This window comes from Quercus robur, chromosome 5 (assembly GCF_932294415.1).
Source record: "Quercus robur chromosome 5, dhQueRobu3.1, whole genome shotgun sequence".
Lineage (NCBI taxonomy): Eukaryota > Viridiplantae > Streptophyta > Magnoliopsida > Fagales > Fagaceae > Quercus > Quercus robur.
The window spans coordinates 26,274,172-26,293,444 of NC_065538.1; the positions used below are offsets into that span (position 1 = coordinate 26,274,172).

At 38.1% G+C, this 19,273-nt stretch overlaps 2 protein-coding genes across 11 annotated transcripts; one reads left to right on the forward strand and one right to left on the reverse strand.

The window, feature by feature from the left end:
• The first annotated feature begins 326 nt into the window (after window positions 1–326).
• Window positions 327–4,619, forward strand: LOC126725639 (uncharacterized). Its single transcript, XM_050430447.1, has 9 exons — window positions 327–529; window positions 771–882; window positions 2,081–2,117; window positions 2,262–2,331; window positions 2,472–2,576; window positions 2,851–3,001; window positions 3,317–3,399; window positions 4,129–4,222; window positions 4,316–4,619. The coding sequence occupies exons 1-9, from the start codon at window positions 496–498 to the stop codon at window positions 4,401–4,403; spliced, it is 774 nt and encodes a 257-aa protein (XP_050286404.1). The 5' UTR covers window positions 327–495; the 3' UTR covers window positions 4,404–4,619.
• On the reverse strand, window positions 3,335–12,711 carry LOC126725637 (uncharacterized). Of its 10 annotated transcripts, none has more exons than XR_007655523.1 (13): window positions 12,432–12,711; window positions 11,407–11,567; window positions 10,770–11,262; window positions 10,594–10,677; window positions 8,339–9,006; window positions 8,185–8,259; window positions 7,508–7,691; window positions 7,325–7,423; window positions 7,003–7,069; window positions 5,760–6,358; window positions 5,502–5,636; window positions 5,265–5,329; window positions 3,335–3,456 (listed from the first exon to the last, which is right to left on the reverse strand). XR_007655523.1 is itself a non-coding variant. In XM_050430444.1 (11 exons), the coding sequence occupies exons 1-10, from the start codon at window positions 12,504–12,506 to the stop codon at window positions 5,778–5,780; spliced, it is 2,487 nt and encodes an 828-aa protein (XP_050286401.1). In that variant the 5' UTR covers window positions 12,507–12,711; the 3' UTR covers window positions 5,383–5,636; window positions 5,760–5,777. The 10 variants fall into 10 exon arrangements, 3 of the variants coding, with proteins under 3 accessions (XP_050286401.1, XP_050286402.1, XP_050286403.1); XR_007655525.1 differs by having other exon boundaries at window positions 3,388–4,066; window positions 5,577–5,636; XR_007655527.1 differs by having other exon boundaries at window positions 3,388–4,071; window positions 5,577–5,636.
• Window positions 12,712–19,273: the final 6,562 nt, after the last annotated feature.

Sequence of the window (19,273 nt, forward strand, 5' to 3'; positions counted from 1 at the left end):
TATTCTCTCTCTTGTTTTCAGTAATATTCTGTTCAGTTGTAGTTGGGATTTTTTTTTTTTTTTGCTTTATTTTCTGGCCACTGCCACAAGCATAGATTCTCTATGTTGCAAAACCAGAGCCCTCCTCTCCTCTCCTAGCTGGGTGGCACAGGAATGGATGAATGTGCTCTGCCTCTGATTGGATTCTGTCCGCTCGCAAAAGATTTCCTGCTTTTTTTCCTTGTCTTTTTAGCTTTCCTTTTCATGGATGCCCTCTCCCTTAACCTTTTACATTTTCTAGGCTGCTTTAGGTGTGTGTAGCTGGCCTAGAGTGGTGTGGTCTACACATTACTCATAGTCACATACATACATTAATTGTGATGCATATTTACACGTTTTATTCCCACCCTTTTGGCTATAAATACACAATAGCATTCTGGGTTTTCATCATTGCACCACATCTTCTCAAGCATTGCAGTAGGTAGACTCTGTAGTGCAGATTATTGAACCGCAAAGATGAGCCGTAACACACACCCCAACACTGGCTCTGGTTTGTTTCTTTTCCACCTCTCATCGCCTTTTGTCATCTCAACTTACATGTATTGTGGACTACCATAAGTTGCAGGAGCTCTTTTATGTTCAAATTACATGTTTCCTCTACTTCTCATTTAGTTTTAATACTTATTAATTTGTGTTTTATTTGCCTGTAATGTATGGTATTATTTATAATGAATGCTGATTTTCTCATTCCACTTATAGAAGCTTATTTCTTTTTGGTAACATAAATTCAGGTAGTCGAACTGCTAGAACAGTTGAGTTTGGAAGGACCTATGTAGTGAGGCCCAGAGGAAAACATCAGGCCACTATAGTTTGGCTTCATGGCCTCGGCGACAATGGCTCAAGGTGCTGTTGATAGTTTACCTATTCCTTTTTTACATTCATTGTTTGTGTTTTTTATGCATTGTTGTAGATATTAGTACTCTTTTACTTTTGGAAGCAAAGGAAATCTGCATTCCTTCATACATTATTATGTGTTATTTATGAGAGGAGCTTGATAATTTTGAGGGAGGTTTAACAGTTAACACTGAAATGTAAATGATTATGCTTTTAATAGAAAGTTCCTCATGAAATTAATTAAGCATACTCATCTATGATACAATCTAGCTTTGGATCATTAATTGTTTTCGTAAACTTTTTTAGAATTAATAGTGTGAGACAGCCAGGTTAGAAATAAATAAAAAATTGATAATTGTCTTTATTTGATTTTTATTCCCCGTCTTTTCATCAAGGGTTGATGCTTTTCTTTCCTTTTATATTTAAGGACGTACTCTTTATTAGAAAGATGGACTTTTTGGTTCCAAAGGCACCTAAAAAGGAGTCCAAGGATGTCAACATCCTGACATGCTCTCTAATGTTAGAATTCTTTGATGCTTTCCCTTTTCTTTTCTTTTCTTTTCTTTTTTCTTTTGAGATTCTCATGAATAAATTTGATGGGAGAGGGCAGCAATACCGTGAATTACTAAAATTTGTTTACTTGTCCCTTTCATCACCTGTCTGATTTGATGTAAGCTTAACTTGAGAAGCCTTAATTTGGAAAAGAGTATATGCCAAATTCATGAATAGGACCAATACTTCATTTGGTTCTTCTCCCACCTAAACAACTAGAGATGACCTTGACAAAGGATATTCATATGTATGTATGGAAATACTGTCATGCAGATTTTCAAGTGCACTTGATTAGATCCCATTGTATGGTGTGATGAAGATTAAAATCAAATCCTATTTAACATTAATCTCTTTCATTGTTGAGTACTTTGTGTACAATGATACCAGCATAATCCTAGTTTTCTGCTTTAAGGTTGCTGTTTGATCGGTTATTTTGTCCTCAATGTTAATTCGATATATACATTTATATTAAGCAATTGTGTTGACGTGCACATAAAGTCCATCTTGCAGATGTGCTTGTAGCATAATGAAATATATGTTTTCTACCCTAATGAAAACAATAATAATAATAATAATAATAAAATTATAAAAAATTAAAATTAAAAAGTTGAAGAAAGAAAAGTTTTCTCACTCCATGCTCTACATTTTCTTGCAGCTCTTCCCAGCTCTTAGAATCCCTTCCTCTTGCAAATGTAAGGATATTCTTCTTTCATTATTTATGAACTTATTCAGCTTGTACATATTCTTGTCCATCCATATATATAATACCTCCTTTATCTTAATTCACTATTCTTCTCATAAGTATCTTAGGTTTCTAATAAAATTATGTGACACAGATTAAGTGGATCTGCCCAACTGCTCCTACACGTCCAGTGACGCTACTTGGGGGTTTTCCTTGCACTGCATGTAAGAAACAATCTCCTTTTTTCTCTCTTTCAAAATGATAAAATGAGTATCATTTGTAATGTCTCCCATCTCAAGTATAAATAAAACCAAATATCTTTTAATGCTTTGATCATCTAACTTGTTTGTGCAATTCATATCAGGGTTTGATGCAGGAGAGCTCTCAGAAGATGGTTCAAATGATTGGGAAGCTTTAGATGCTTCAGCAGCACATATTGCAAACTTGCTGTCAACTGAGCCAGCTGATGGTACTTTCAAGGCTACATAATTTGCAAAATACTACCTCACCTTAATATATCATTTATTAAGTTATTATTGTTTTACTTAACCTCTATGAATTTTTCTTTTCTTGTTATAAATTTCCATAAATGAGTGTGTCATTTTTATTTTCTTTTTTCTATAACTCAACTGAGCAGACTTATTCTAAAACAATATCTTGTTTAGCATACTTGTTTTAATTGAACATCCTATTTAACTGATTCAATTATTGACAATTTCATTATCATACTATTTATTTGACAGTTAAAGTTGGCATCGGAGGCTTCAGTATGGGTGCTGCAATGGCCCTTTACTCTGCCACTTGCTATACTCTAGGAAGATACGGAAACGGTAATCCATACCCTGTCAACCTAAGGGCAATTATTGGACTAAGTGGATGGCTTCCAGGGGCAAGGTAGAGCTTCATACATAGCATTCCTTCTCAAACAAACACACACGTCCTTTTGAAGTTGGGAATGACAAGAACTATACCCACTTATTGTTTCGGCTTAGGGGATCTCTGAGAAAATATAATAATCTAAAATCCTCAAATGTACATGGTTTCACAGCAGTTTCTATATGATTTCCACCTGAACTACATGTTTTATTGGCCTGATGGATCTTATCTAATCATCCTAACATATTTGCCATGTATGCATATTAGTAGGCATGAAGCTAATATAATTCAAAACATTCCACTGTTTGATGGTTAATGATTTTTACCATGCAGGAGTTTAAGAAACAAAATACAAAGTTCACATGACGCTGGCAGGCGTGCTGCTTCCTTACCAATTTTGCTTTGTCATGGAATGAGTACGTATCTGGATCTCTATATACCAAAGTTGCAGTTTATGCTTCTTTGCTTCTGCACTGTTTGGATTATTGTATGAGTATTATTTATAACAATTGAAAACTAGTTTGTTAAAAGTAAACACAAATTTTATTGAAAGAGATTACATGTATCATGAGCACAAAGGAATCTAAAGAATTACAAAAATTCACTTAATATAAATTTTTTAATTTGATTCTTCTTACCAATTCCCTCTCCCAAACCCCACAAAAATGGGAACTTTGTGCACTGTGTATGACCTTTTTTTTATTCTTCTGAACTCTACATACACCAATGGCTCTAATGACTCATAATATTTTTGTTCATTTTAATATGCAATGCTCAAATTGTGTAGAAGTCCAAAGTAGATTTACTTTTGAACATACTTACACTAAAAAGATAATGTTATAATGTTCAAAAAAAATGTTTGTTTGAGACTTTATCTTTGTGTGTGAAACAAAATCATCCTAAAGCTCCATATGGAACCCACACTTGTAAGTCATTCATTTTTCAGATGATGTTTTGTGAATGTAGTTTATTCCACAGTTCTAATGCATTATCAGATACCATTTTTAGAAAATCTATTTCTTTGGACTGTTATTCCATGCTTAGGTTGCCCCTTGCAGCCAGGGTTCTTGACAGCAACATAATCTGTTCTGCACACAAAAATTAACTAGTCAAGTAAAGCCTTCTGACTATCTATCTTATTGTAGGTGATGACGTTGTTAACTATAGACACGGTGAAAAATCAGCCCACTCCTTAAATTCAGCAGGATTTCGCAACCTGACATTCAAATCCTATGATGGGTAACTATCCTTTTTTACACAAGTGAGAATTAACTCTTACTTACTAGATGAAGTGAAAAGAAATATCTATTAATGTTTTGTTTGACTTTGTAGGCTTGGTCACTACACAATACCCGCAGAGATGGACGAAATTTGCAATTGGCTTACCCCAAAACTAGGGCTTGAGGGTTTTCGCCCATGATTGTGCGATGGGACTAGAACTTGGAGCTAGTGAGTAGGAGAGATTATCAAAACAAATAATTTTGAAAGGCAAGCAGCTTTTGAATGCATATGTACAAGTAGACGGTACATAAAATGGAGCACAAGTTATATCGTATAGTTAAATTAACCTTCCTAATTCACTATGTCATCTTCTATACTAAATAAAAATTTTGGATGTACTCCTCTTTTTGTTTAAGTTTCTAGTGCTTTCCAATTCCAGCAACTTTTTTTTTTTTTTTTTGATGCACATACTAAGCAAATTAGGCGATGTATTCTCATGATCTTCAAACCATGCTAATTAAAAAGGTTGTACCAAGTGCACAAAACTCCCAGTTTAACAATATCCAAGACAGGTAATTGGCAAGTAGCCTTAACCTGATTTTTTTGCAGAGACTAATTCTCAAACTCGAACCCACAACCTATTGTTTTTGGTGGAAGGCACTTGCCATGCTAACTAACAAAGGAAATTCAATTTTTCCCTTTTTTCTAGTTTTGATCCAAGGGACCAAACAAAAAAAAACACAAGGGATGGGGAAAAGATGTAATCAACAAAAAAGCCATACAGTCAAAGGGTGGACTAAATCCATAAAAATTTAGAGAGATTTCCAACCCCTTCTTGCAAATCTTATAGCACAAGAAATATGAGTCTATTATCCTCATAATTTTATTGATAGAACTTCCCAATTCAGGCAATAATCTTTATTTCATGGTAACAGCATGACATGGTAAATGCCTACTCAAATGATAAAAAAAATGTGTCTCAATCATATCAAAGTTATTAATAATGTTAAAAATACTACCTTATCAATTCAAAGTTAATGCTAACTGACCTATCTATTACCTTATTCATATGCCACATCCATCTATAATAAAGAATTGAGTCTTTCTACTTCTTAGAGTGGGATTCTGAAAAGGAATAACAAAATTTCTCAAAAAGCAATTCTAGTAACCACCACACAAAACACCAAAAGGACAATGCTATATCAACAGAGGTGCAAAACAGTGACAAACAGAAACATTTAAAATTGTTTAAAACTACAAATCTGATTACAGATGATAATTACAGGTGCCCTCTTACCACAACAGCGTCAGAAATAGTATAAAGGCCAAGAATTAGCACTCCCATAGCAATGATTCTTTCCTGATTTCTTACCAATATAAAGGCTGTCTCCAGCTGCACTCATAAAGTTCAAAGCAGTTTACTAGCCAATGCCTGCAAAAACAGAAGACAGCTTGCAGATTATAGTGTGCTTTTTTTTTGGGTGGGGGGGAGGAGAAGAGCCCATATTCAGTAATCAATTGCATTACCAACTCAACAAATTCTTGACAGACTTACCAACTCCATGCAATCAAATCAATGATTGCCAATATTATCTTTCTGATCATTTTCTTTTTGGTTGACACGGCCTTTAGAATTACTGTATGGGGTAAGAGGAGGGAAAGGAGGCATCGTCTGCAAAATGAATTTCCGGACACTTCTCATGCCATGTGGAGAGCTTGACCTTTGACTATCTGATCGACAATGTGGAGGCATCACCTGTTTCTGATTTGGCGAGCTAGCTTTCACTGCCTTGAGAGGGGTAGAAGTGTCCTTGAGAATCTCAGGCATATCTTCATCCTCTATTATATCACAGAGTGCACTGTCTGAAGTGAGCTCATGGGAGCCCTTACTGTCACATAACTGAGGTGTAAGAATGACAGGGGAATAATTCCATTGAAGGGAACCAGCTTGTGGCTGAATGCTACTTCCTCGTTGCAATTTGGTTTGTGAAACTTTTGAGCAGTCCCTTATATTGGATGGAGCAAACATTAGTGCCCCTGAGCAAGGGGCAAGACTACGTATATCAGCAAGTCCTTGCCATGTTGGTGAGAATTGCTCAATACTCCCATCCTTTCCACTCACCTCATGAGATGGGTTTTCAACTCTCCTGCATTCTATTTTTGCAATTCCAGTGTTATGGAAGAGTTAGTTATTGGTAACCTTTAAAAAGGATAAAAATCTATATCCATGTCCAAATGTAGTTGCATCTCATAATAATGTCAAACAACTAAATGGATGCATACTTGTGTGGAGACAGCCAAATTTACTAATAATGTAAGGACATAAAACAGTTGATAATGTGTACATTGATCAAAGCTCTCCAATATGAACTGTAGGAAATTTGAAAGATTTAAGAACTACGTATTTCTGAAAAATATAGATCAATTATAAACTCAGTCAACCAACTTATTAGTTGCTACTATCATGAAAAACTAGAATGCTCAAATACATTTTTTGTTCCCTTCGTCAAAGCCTATCAACAAATTTTGCTAAGATTATCAACCGTCACCCTCATCTGTTACCGTCATTTGCACCATGTCATAGAGTAAAAACTGAAGAATTCTGGCCAAACAACAGCTAGTTCAAACTGTATTTTGTAAATTGTGCAAGTTTGAAACTGATGTAATTCAAATTGCAGGGGGAAGAAGCATGACTACTATGAGTTCAATGATACTACATATCTGATGACATAACATGCTACTATATAAACGAGTTTACTAAAAGAAGCTAAAGGATAGAGACTGGAAAAAAATCTAACCTGAACTTGTTCCAAAAGAATTTTGACAACCCTCACATCGACATCCATCAGAGCATCCAACATTAGCCTTGAAATAGAGCAAAAGGTGTATCCAATGAGAATAAAGCAAAGACCAAAAATCCACAAGGACTACCTATTCCAACTCCATTATCTTGACTGAACTCATTGCCTTTTTTTTTCAATAGGAGGGTTTAAAAAAAATTTTGGAAATGTCATATGACATCTGTTGAAACAGAATTTCAGGACAATGTGGTTGGAAGGAACTACATTTTCCTATATTTTATTGGATATAAAAACTACAAGCCATCAATGTAAAACATACCTGGTAGCATTCACAATATTTTTTAAGACACTTTGATTTTTTACAATTGCATCCTCTTTTGTGCCTGGCTGATGATGGAGTATTCCGGTTCCCTGCTTCCTGCAGAGTGTTCTTTTGCTCACAACACATTTTAATATTTCAATCACACTAGAGAACAAGATAGATACTTTGAGATGTGATTACCATAATTATTGCTGGAGAGTCAGTGTCATGCTTAACAACCTTTGGAGCAAATGCAAGAGGATTACGAGATTCGATTTGCTGTCGTATATCAAGAACCGTGTCCTCATATTCAGGCTTGTTAAAGCAGTTTACGCATGCGCAAGAATCCACACAATAAACTCCAGCCGCAAAGCACTCACAATAACTGCCAATGACAAAGAATACAGCTGAATCAAACTGCAACAGCAAAGATGGCTTGAAAGTCTTTCAAAAAATGTTACTGTCAGACAATCTGCTGTCATAAAAAATATCATATTAAAGGGGGGTTTAGAAGGCTGAAGCTTCTTACAACTGGACTCCTTAGTCCAAGTGGTACCTTCCCATGCACTTAATGCTTAGGAGTCCATAGGAAGGCTGGGTCAAACTGCAGGGGCAGCAAAAAATTCCTAACCAACATCAAAAAACATAAAAGAAGGCTGAAGCTTCTTAAAAGCTAAGGATAGCAATAGAAGGGTTGTATTCCCTCTCGATTTCCATAGAACATGCTCTCTAGAAAAAGAAAATAAACATTAAATCCAACACTTAAATGAATAGTACAACTTTGTGATCGATTCATTAAATGATTTCAACATGCTCCCCAAAGGCCACATAAAAAGCTACATTTTAAGATTTTCTCAACATGCCTCCCGTTTACTTACAGTTTCAAGCATTTGGACCTCTTACAATTGCAACGTTTGCAGCCATGACTCTCACTTGTGTTTGATGGCCTCTTCCTGGATGCATCCCAAAAACTCAAGTTGGCAAAATGAATAAAGAAATAAAGCATAAAAAAGACAGTAAGTGCATGCTTGCCTTTTCTTATTGGAGCTCTCTTGGTTCAACTCCTCAACACTGTCAGCATTTTGTGGAGTAGATATTCTCCCCTCACATGGAATAACCTGCTGCTCAGTTCGTGCCAAAGGAGAATCACATGGGGGATTCAGACTGTTGATAGGGTAGGTGTCAGAACTGGCTGCCACACCAGCTTGACTTTCCTGCTGATCCATATCTGTATAAGAATACGTAGTCCCAGCTACAGCTGAAATTGAGGTATTATTTGGTTCTTCTGCTGAATCATTGCTCCTCTCATGAACTACCTTATCTTGTGAACTTCCATACCTAGTTAAGTTCTCACATGCAAACATATCCGTGCCCAAGGACACAGATCTGACAGTGCTATTTAGATGTAACCCCATGCCAGATGGAATGGGGGACAAGATTACAGGATTCCTGCTATTTTGAGTAGATCTCACCACTTCAAAGGGGCCAAAAGAGGACTTGGAAGCCCTGGACTGAATATAGTTGACTGCCTCCCCACCACTGGAGGTTACCCTACTTTCAACATGAGACAAACCCAGACTCTTCAAGTTTGTTAGGCTAGCCCTTGAATTGGTTGTTTTTCCAGTAGCTACACTCTTGCAGGCTAAAGCAGCTTCAAAATGAAGATGTCTACGTATACCACGTTGGTGATGATTGGCCTCCTACATTTTAATACAGAAATTACTCTACTGTAATAATTCTTAAAAGAAATGACAAATATAAATTACTTTATGCTGGGCCAAACTTGAATTATAATACAAAGGAATGCTTTTACTGATTGATTCATCATTTTCTTCCAATTTCATGCTTTTCAAGGATGATAATCCCAAGAAAGATTTTTAAAAAAAACAAAGATAATGGAGAATATATTATAAAGGACATTTTGCCAAAAATGCCTGACACCACTACATATGTTCATTTTAGATATGATGTATTATAAGTATTATGTAGCACCTGCAAAACTTTCAAATCAATGTAATGTCTCAACATCAAATCTCTGTAATATACAACTACCGAGATTATAAGCCATGCTCTTTCAAATGAAGGATACCAACATGTGAAGGGCTACAAAGAGATAAGAATTTTGTACTAACTTTCAACAAGTGTAACAAACAAAGGACATTCTGATTCTGTAAAAAAAATATATCAACAAGCAAAGGTTAAAGAAAAATTTTTATTTGCAATATTTTACAGCCAAATTGAAAAGACCTGACAAGTATTCTTTACAGTTCAAATTTTTAGAACTAATTGGGTTTTAAAATTTTGTATTAATATATAAATAGATACCATTCCCATCTACAAAAGTTGCCCCATGATAAAAGTAGTATTTTCATCAAAAGTAAATTATCAAGGACCAACTTTTTTTTTTTTTAAAAAGTAGTGATACAGGACAATCTAGGTTTCACCACCTAGAGCAGCCTGAAAATTGCTTAGAATCACCAACAAGAAGATAAATAAATTTCTCGCAAAGAAAATTTTATTCAATAATAGTATCATAAAAATAAAATGATAATAATAATACCCCACTTGGAGCCTTTTTATAGAGCTTCCAGCAACAAAAGGCCATGTCTCATTAAACTCTCAACAACAGATAATCTAAAAACCTTTTTTTTTTATATAAGTAAAAACAGCTAATCTAAAAACTTATCCCTATCTAAAAAAAAGCATGAAATATAATCTAATCACTATCTAAATAAACAATGAAAATCTGAAATTCCAATCCTATAAGATAATTGGAAATGTGAAATAAAAAATTCCAAAATAATCTTGGTTGTGTTCCTGCATCAAGTAGTTGTTACATCATAATCACAGCAAGGCTCGTAAATGCATATACAAGAGCAAATGAAGAAGCATAGAGCAAGAAATGCAAAGAATGCATGTGAGATCAAAAGGGAAGAACTCGGACCTATTCATGCTGTAGAGTGCTTTCCATTGTAGTTTGTTATTTAAAGGATATTGATTTCCATAAACTCAGTATATTGTCCAGTGTAATGGTTAAGTCTCAGGCTGCACTAGTGTGCAACTTCAAGATCTTTGGGAGCAGCCACTTCATTTATTAAAAGGGGACAAAAATTTGCTGAATGTAAATTAATGACCACATTCAGGTGAAACCAACGCCTGGTAATGACCATTCTATATAAATTAATGGTGTAAGGTTGTGTGAAATGCAACACTACCTATGCTTCGGAAGAAGAGCATGACACTTGAACAATGAAAAAAAAAGTAATAATAGCATAGTTAATTTATACCTTCACAAATTCTTTTGGTAATGCTCTTGAACTGTCATCAGAATCTTCAAACGCCTCGTCAATCTGCAAAGGTTCAGAAAGTGACTGACAAGTACCATGCCCTTCATCATGTTGAGCAACATTCTGCAACTTTAAAATTAGAAATATATATATATAGAAACAATGCTAACATCTACCTGAGCTGCATATTGTTGCGCTCCTAAAGCAGGGTTTAGATTCACATCAGAATCAACAATGTCATTGACATCTTCAGATGTAATCTTTAGGAACACATTAAAACTTTCATCATTCCTCAAATCAACTAAATCATCAACCAAATTAAGTGAAGTTAAAGGTAAATTCTTTCCGGCTTGATCGGATGATGTCAGAGTTCTAGCCTCTCTACTGCCCCTGCTATCCACAGTGTCAACTTTTCTTATGGTTTCTTTTGGGGTTTCTTTGGGGTCAGTGAAACCACCCTGTAACATTTTAGACACTTCATTAGCTAATTGCAAATGTTTATGTGCTGAATGTGTACAGTCCACCTCCACAATATCTGCCAGATATTCGTCAACGCTCCCTGAAGGACTGCATGATTGGACTTCCTTCTCTAAGCTAGGAATTTGTGCAACATTCAACTGGGTATTACACTGTTCACGAATATTTGAATCTTCTTCAACTATATTGTTTCTGTCAACATAAATAAAGTCACATCAATTGATATTAGTATGTCAGCATACTTGAACAAGCAACAAAAACTAAGAAAGTACTTATAACCAACATGTGCATCATCAGAAAGCATTATATGTATAATAAAATTAGAGCATCTCACACCTTTCCAGAAGACCAGTCTCTCTCTGCAGATCTATGCGAGGTGATGTAAACACGGGCGGTGGGGTTGGAAAATTAGATTCCAAAAACCTTTGTGTATAACGTACTGCTTTAACTGACTTTATAGGGGAGAGATTGCTAAGGAAATTGGAGAATGGTGATTCCTAAAGTTCAAATAAACAAAGATACAAGTGAACACAACTCCAGAATATAATTATAAAGCACTCAGATAAAGTGCCCTAATCTTTAATAAGAATCTGAGAAAAAACATGGACCAAGAACAACAAGAGACTAAATTATGAATGTCACATTTGGAGTCCAATTCATCACAATAAAATGAGATACTAAACTCCGCAGAGCCAAACAAATGCACTAGATACAGTTGGCAAAGTCTGTTTCCTAGGTACCCAAATAATGAAATATGCAAAAATAGTAAGAAAGCACAAAGCCTTTACTAGTTTGCTTGATTCTGAATTATGCAATTACTTATGTCAAGGCAACCAATAAGCTAAACTAACACCAGGAAAAAAAAAATGAAGAAATAAATGTATAAAAAGCAAGTCTTGGTGCTAGAGTGAATTTCAACCCTTGACAAATTACGGTAATCAAACCCCCCCCCCCCCCCCAAAAAAAAAAAAAAAAAAAAAAACACACACACACACACACAATTGCTTAGTATGATTCTTAAGAAAATGTTAAACAGATGGAAGTATATACAATTCAATGTCTAATATATATTATCATCCATGTCCATAATTAAATTCTTCTTCTACAGGGTAGCCCAAGAGCCAATAAACCATCAAATTCACTATTTCCAAAACCCCATATAAAAATAAAAAATTAAAAAAAAATTAAAGAAATGAATCAAGTATAAACCTGCTTTTTCCCTTTTCCCTCAATTTTCTTACCAAACAACAAAACTAAGCAGTACTAGAAAATCAAAGAAAAAAAACAACATAAACGATCTGACCCATTACACAATCAATCAATCAAAATGACACTGTAATATGCAAAATAATTGGGCTTACTTGCACAGGCGGAGACTTGTTGGAAGAACTGGGTGATGACGTGGCGGCGACCCGATTGGACTCAGGGGAATTCATCGTTTTAGTTCGGAATCTAAATTTCTATATTTTGTTCTGTTCGCATCTAAAATGAAAAGAGAAAAATTTTCCGTCTAGTTTTCGCGTGAAAGTGACAAGAAATAGTGCGGACAGTGTACATAGGCATAGGTTTTTAATGTTTTGAACCTTAAAAGCGAGCGGGAAAGTGGCGTACTAGGTTTGTGTTTGTTTTGTAAATTGTAACGCCTAATCTGATCTCTTAATCCCTATTACCACGCTCTTTTCTGTTTTTTCCCTCTCCTTTTTTTTGGGCCACATTTTCTTGCTGGACCGTTTTATTTAGGGTCACACATTTAAGGCCCATGTCCTGCCCCCCATTAAAAAGCTCAACTTTGATGGATTTTTGTTGAAAAATAGTAGGGTTTGGAAAACTTTTCTTTATTGTTATCCCAAAAACATTTCATATGATTCCATCTAATATAATTATTAAAATTTTCATTCCCAACATTTAAAAAGAAAAAAACAACCAAAAATATAATTTATGTAATTGTGATTGAAAAAAACGTATATTCTAAATAAAATTCGATAGTTACAATGGGAAATATGGGATTTGAATCCTAGACGTCTTTGATGTGAATGACATAATATACTTAACAATACATTCATGTGTATTTGAAATTATGTGCATTTGAAATAACTAATATGATTATGTATTCAATGGTCAATATATGAAAAAGAAAAAAAAAAATTGATCAAAATTCCAAATTCTCACTTAATGTGTGACTACATGACGAAGAGTGACAATATTGAATATTTCCTTTTCATTTCTAGGAGGATGATTACTAGTTTTCTCTAAATAGCATCAAACACCATGGAAAAATGGAGATAATTTCCTTTCCATTTCTATAGGTATCATCACAAAAACAATATTTATCTACAAATTTACAGCAAAAGAGAAAAAAAAATCACTAGTAAAAACTAATTATCCAAAATTATTATTATATATATATATATGTGGGGCCCAATAGTTTATGGGCCCGGCTCGCTCGCTTATAGGGAGCCCACAGGCCCCAAACTAAAGGAGGCCAAGGCCCAAGCCCAAAAATAGTGAGCCCGATGTGGCCCAAAGATACGTCCGAGGACCGCTCAGTCCTCGGAAGACCCAGAATCCCATTGACGAAAGTGGAATACAAGCAAACTTAAAAGATCAGAAAATATCTCAGGGAAATAGTCCTTAATACCCTTCATTGACATGACACCGCACCTAACAGAGCCGGATTCTTAGGCTTTATGGACCATCTCCCACAATTTCGGGATTAGACTGATGGGACAAATCTCTGTCCTGGAAAAGTCGACCCTACACGTGGACGGGGGATAATGAACGTAGGCTAGTATAAAAGAAAACGCAAGGTAACAAAGTAAGGGGGGGGGGGGATCCATCTCACTTCCGAAGAAAGACTCCAGGAATGAGAAGGCCCGGAAAGTATATACGCTCCACCAGGGATAACCCATCGACGGGTAACCGAAGAATACATTAGTGCTCCTCGGACATGATCCGAGGAGCTCAATCCTTCAATCCATAAAGTTAAGGGCTTAGATAACCGGACTAAAGCCTTTTTCAGTCTAGGTTTGTCTAATGTCCGGCCTGTACTAACGTCCCGTAACCCAACTCCAGCCTTTCAAGCCCACTATCTACAAAATTTATTGTGAGGGATCCATCACGCGCAAGCCCAACGTCATCGTTGGGCCGCTTGAGAATCGTGTCCCTACAATTGGCGCCGTCTGTGGGAAAGCTTGCGCGTTGGCACGGGTGGCGCATGAGTCAGCTCTCCAGTAAGCAGAGATTCACGAGTCTTTTCCCATCTCCGGAGACGTACAGTTGTTGCTCCGCCATAAGCCTCTGCTAGGGGCTACGCCTTGCACTGCTAACGGAGCGGGTAGCTCTAGGGGCTTCCGGCCTCGAGCCAACTCCTCCCTCCCTGGCCTAGGGGCCTACCTTCGAAAAATAAATCAGTATAGAGAAAAGACTACTTAACAAACAAGATATCTCACAAGTTTTGGACAGAACCAAGGCCTTGCATGGTCCTCAGACCCAAGCCTATGAGGAAACCAAGTACAAAAAAAGAGATCTTACAAGTTTTGGACAGAACTAAGGCCTTGCATGGTCCTCAGACCCAAGCCTATGGGGAAACCAAGTACAAAAAAGAGATCTTATAAGTTTTGGACAGAACCAAGGCCTTGCATGGTCCTCGGACCCAAGCCTATGGGGAAACCAAGTACAAAAAAGAGATCTTATAAGTTTTGGACAGAACCAAGGCCTTGCATGGTCCTCAGACCCAAGCCTATGGGGAAACCAAGTACAAAAAAGAGATCTTATAAGTTTTGGACAGAACCAAGGCCTTGCATGGTCCTCGGACCCAAGCCTATGGGGAAACCAAGTACAAACAAAAGATCTTACAAGTTTTGGACAGAACCAAGGCCTTGCATGGTCCTCAGACCCAAGCCTATGGGGAAACCAAGTACAAACAAGATATCTCACAAGTTTTGGACAGAACCAAGGCCTTGCATGGTCCTCGGACCCAAGCCTATGGGGAAACCAAGTACAAACAAGATATCTCACAAGTTTTGGACAGAACCAAGGCCTTGCATGGTCCTCGGACCCAAGCCTATGGGGAAACCAAGTACAAACAAGATATCTCACAAGTTTTGGACAGAACCAAGGCCTTGCATGGTCCTCGGACCTAAGCCTATGGGGAAACCAAGTACAAACAAGATATCTCACAAGTTTTGGACAGAACCAAGGCCTTGCATGGTCCTCGGACCCAAGCCTATGGGGAAACCAAGTACAAAAAAGAGATCTTATAAGTTTTGGACAGAACCAAGGCCTTGCATGGTCCTCGGACCCAAGCCTATGGGGAAACCAAGTACAAACAAGATATCTCACAAGTTTTGGACAGAACCAAGGCCTTGCATGGTCCTCGGACCCAAGCCTATGGGGAAACCAAGTACAAAAAAGAGATCTTATAAATTTTGGACAGAACCAAGGCCTTGCATGGTCCTCGGACCCAAGCCTATGGGGAAACCAAGTACAAAGAAGACATCTTAAAAGTTTTGGACAGAACCAAGGCCTTGCACGGTCCTCGGACCCAAGCCTATGGGGAAACCAAGTACAAAGAAGACATCTTAAAAGTTTTGGACAGAACCAAGGCCTTGCATGGTCCTCGGATTCAAGCCTATGGGGAAACCAAGTACAAAGAAGACATCTTAAAAGTTTTGGACAGAACCAAGGCCTTTCATGGTCCTCGGATTCAAGCCTATGGGGAAACCAAGTACACAAAAGCACCATCGGAGTTCCCTACTTCCCAGTCGATTGCTCGAATGGATTATTTAGAGATTATCAGTCTTAGACGGTGTTCGCGCGCTTATCACAGAATATTCAACTGTTATCCTGGTTAGTTCCCTAAGTTTGATTTATTATGAATTATCGATATAATGCCTGGTAGTATTGATAAACTGGAGTTAGTTAGATTATGTTTCAAGCTATTGTGCTCTAAATATTCTGAAAGAAACGCATGTATGGGGAACACTCACTCACAAAGTAGTGTAGTCAAAGGAGCAGTATCCAAAACAAGTAAAGAAATTTCCATTATCACTAAAACAAAGAAATAGTACAACCTACAATGAAAAGCTGGAATCAGTTTGCATCAAAGCTCATTACATAACCGAAAAGAAAGGAAGATACAAGAGAATAAAATGAAGCTGAGGGAGTAGGTCAGAGGAGAGGTTGGCTACAGCCCCCAAACCTTGTTCTTCCTCAATGCTTTCACATGCCCACAACTCAAACAACTAAAGAGACCCAACTTGAGCCTGACACCGTTGAAGGAAAGGTGCAGGGAGTTGGAGGTTGAGGGGCTTTCTCTAAATATACGTCTGCCGCAAAGCAGAGGCGCTGATGGCGGAAAATCTTTCTTCTGCCACACCAAAATTCTGGCATGGACAGAACCTACTTCGGATTTTGACTAAAAGAGGGAAAGATTCCCTTCCCCCTCGGTCGAAATGAAGTATTCTCCTGAACTTAAGCTTCCTGTGCCCATACCGTACTATTCTGAGTCTCATGAAGGCAGGGTGCATCTGCGGCGGAGAAAATTCTTTATTCCCAACCCTTGCCTTAAACATGTTATGCTAAGGGAGGAGAGCTCCGGATATGGAAGCTGTGATGTGGGAGAAAATCTGAAGGATTTGTGCGTATATAAAGCAACTTTCTCTCCCTCCCATTTATTCGAAAAGATAAGGTGATAGCAGTCAACTCACGCGGCGTCCCAAGGAACGCTACAGACAAAACAGTTCTGACTCAACTTTCAACATCAACTGCAACCACAAGATTAAAGAGCCTCGTAAAGGCGCACCTCGGTCACTGTGACATCAGAGAGTACCACGTGGCCAGAAGTTGCAGAAATATCTCTTAATTCATGGGCTAAGTGGATTCGTGGCCCCGGGCCCGCTTTGCGTGAGGGCCCAGGTACTGTGGCCCACGCCGAGCAATGGCCGTGGCCGAGGACAACCCCTGTTCGGCGCCTTGGGAAATGCCTTATGAAAGGGAGAATCTGAACTCATAGAGTCTTGGACAGAACCTAGGACTTGCATGGTCCTCGGACTCAAGCCTATGGGAAAACTAAGTACGAAAAAGATATCTTATAAGTCTTGGACAGAACCTAGGACTTGCATGGTCCTCGGACTCAAGCCTAGAGGGAAACCAAGAACATAAAAAAGATATCTTATAAGTCTTGAACAGAACCTAGGACTTGCATGGCCCTCGGACTCAAGCCTATGGGGAAACCGAGCACCTAAAAGAAAAAGTATACGTTCTAAACAAAACCCTGGCTGTGCGAAGTCCTCGGACTCGGGCTTTTTGGGAAATCAACTACTCGGATGGAGAAGTTTTTCGGCTTAAATACTGGAAAAGGTTAAGGCCAGTGTGTTAAGAATATGGCGTGACGAACCGATGATCGTTAGCCTAAGGAAATTGCTCATTGAAAGGGTGACATGTCCTCGGATAATTACTTCTTACACCTTATCAAGCACTTAGTCCCCATCGCGACTAATGTTAAGGTAAGTCTCGTTCCTCACTGGTCGGATTGTTATGTCGAATAATAATTTTGTTAAAGTTATTATGGCGTCTTTTTATTAGCAAGTATTTTGGTCTTAGTTGTCATTGGTTCAAATGCTATACTACTGTGCCGAGCAGAACTTGCAAATTTATTAAAACATATAAACAGAACATGCGAAATAGAATAATAGTAACTTTTATTAATATAAAAAATTATTATTACAACGTACAAGGAAGGGCTTACACAAGCCTATACAAAAATGAACTGCCAAAGCAGTAATAACATCCGTAATACAGATAAGTAAACCGCCAGGTGTCTTCTGAAAGCGCCTTCAAAGTCTCTCTGAAATCTTTGCCTCAGTACTGCTCATATCAGGATAAGAACCTTTTACGGAGAAGAAGGAGAAGGAAGAAGAATTGGAACACATGGAAGCACTTCAGCAAACTCTTGTCGCTGAAGAAAGCAAAGGAAAAAGAAGATAGAGGACATGAGTAGGAAGGAGGAGAAGAAGAGGGAAGCAATGAAAAGAAAGTAAAAGGAGCAAAAGAGGGAGAAGGGGAGCCATATTAGGTATGCTCATGAGAGAGCGGATGGAGATGACAAGGGAGGTTTTCGACTGAGTCACACCGGAAGTGAGGTGTGACGAGTCCCTGCTTCGGATTTTGGCTAAAAGAATGGGGAGGCAAATCTTGAGTCTCCGCCATCCTTGCCCTGACCGAGCCATCTCAAGTTTTGTTAGGACATGGCGTTTCTGAGAAAGGAAGGATTTATTCATGGTTGACTATTATGGAGGACGTATTATTGGATAAGGAATAACCAGACGGAAGAAATGAACTATGAGAAGGGCTTGAGGGATTCAGATATGAGAGAATCACCTTTTGTCCTCTCTCTCTATATAGGGGAGTAAGACGAGGGTGCGTAACACGTTCTGATCCCCAAGGAAATCTGCGAATAAATGTGCATCCGTTTCATTCCCCCACGCTATCAGTAACCGTTAGATTGGGGAGGTCTCGTAAAAGGAAGATATTAAAGGCGTGCTACGGATAACCAAACGGAATAAGCGCATCACGCGTAAATCGAGGGAAATATCTTGTAGACCGGCGCATTCCTCGTGGAGGTGAAGAGTCGCGAACGTTGATCAAGGGCCGAATTAAATGAGCCGCAGTTAAGGCTCGGTGTTACCAAAACCCACCTTTCCAACCAAGACGTTGGACAGCAGGGTTTTGAGGGGCTATTGTGGGGTCCAATAGTTTATGGGCCCGGCTCGCTCGCTTATAGGGAGCCCACAGGCCCCAAACTAAAGGAGGCCAGGGCCCAAGTCCAAAAATAATGAGCCCGATGTGGCCCAAAGATACGTCCGAGGACCGCTCAGTCCTCGGAAGACCCAAAATCCCATTGACGAAAGTGGAATACAAGCAAACTTAAAAGATTAGAAAATATCTCAGGGAAATAGTCTTTAATACCCTTCATTGACATGACACCGCACCTAACAGAGCTGGATTCTTAGGCTTTATGGACCATCTCCCACAATTTCGGGATTAGACTGATGGGACAAATCTCTGTCCTGGAAAAGTCGACCCTACACGTGGACGGGGGATAATGAACGTAGGCTAGTATAAAAGAAAACGCAAGGTAACAAAGTAAGGGGGGGGATCCATCTCACTTCCGAAGAAAGACTCCAGGAATGAGAAGGCCCGG

Bases quoted from the DNA above. Each gene is read 5' to 3' on its own strand.
- LOC126725639 (XM_050430447.1), top strand. From the start codon at position 496: ATGAGCCGTAACACACACCCCAACACTGGCTCTG. The intron at 2,577-2,850 runs GTACTTTCAAGG...TTTATTTGACAG, and splicing joins GTCAACTGAGCCAGCTGATG to TTAAAGTTGGCATCGGAGGC. The intron at 3,002-3,316 runs GTAGAGCTTCAT...TTTACCATGCAG, and splicing joins GGATGGCTTCCAGGGGCAAG to GAGTTTAAGAAACAAAATAC.
- LOC126725637 (XM_050430444.1), bottom strand. From the start codon at position 12,506: ATGAATTCCCCTGAGTCCAATCGGGTCGCCGCCACGTCATCACCCAGT. The intron at 11,263-11,406 runs GTGTGAGATGCT...TTATGTTGACAG, and splicing joins GAGACTGGTCTTCTGGAAAG to AAACAATATAGTTGAAGAAG. The intron at 7,070-7,324 runs GTATGTTTTACA...CTCTATTTCAAG, and splicing joins AATATTGTGAATGCTACCAG to GCTAATGTTGGATGCTCTGA.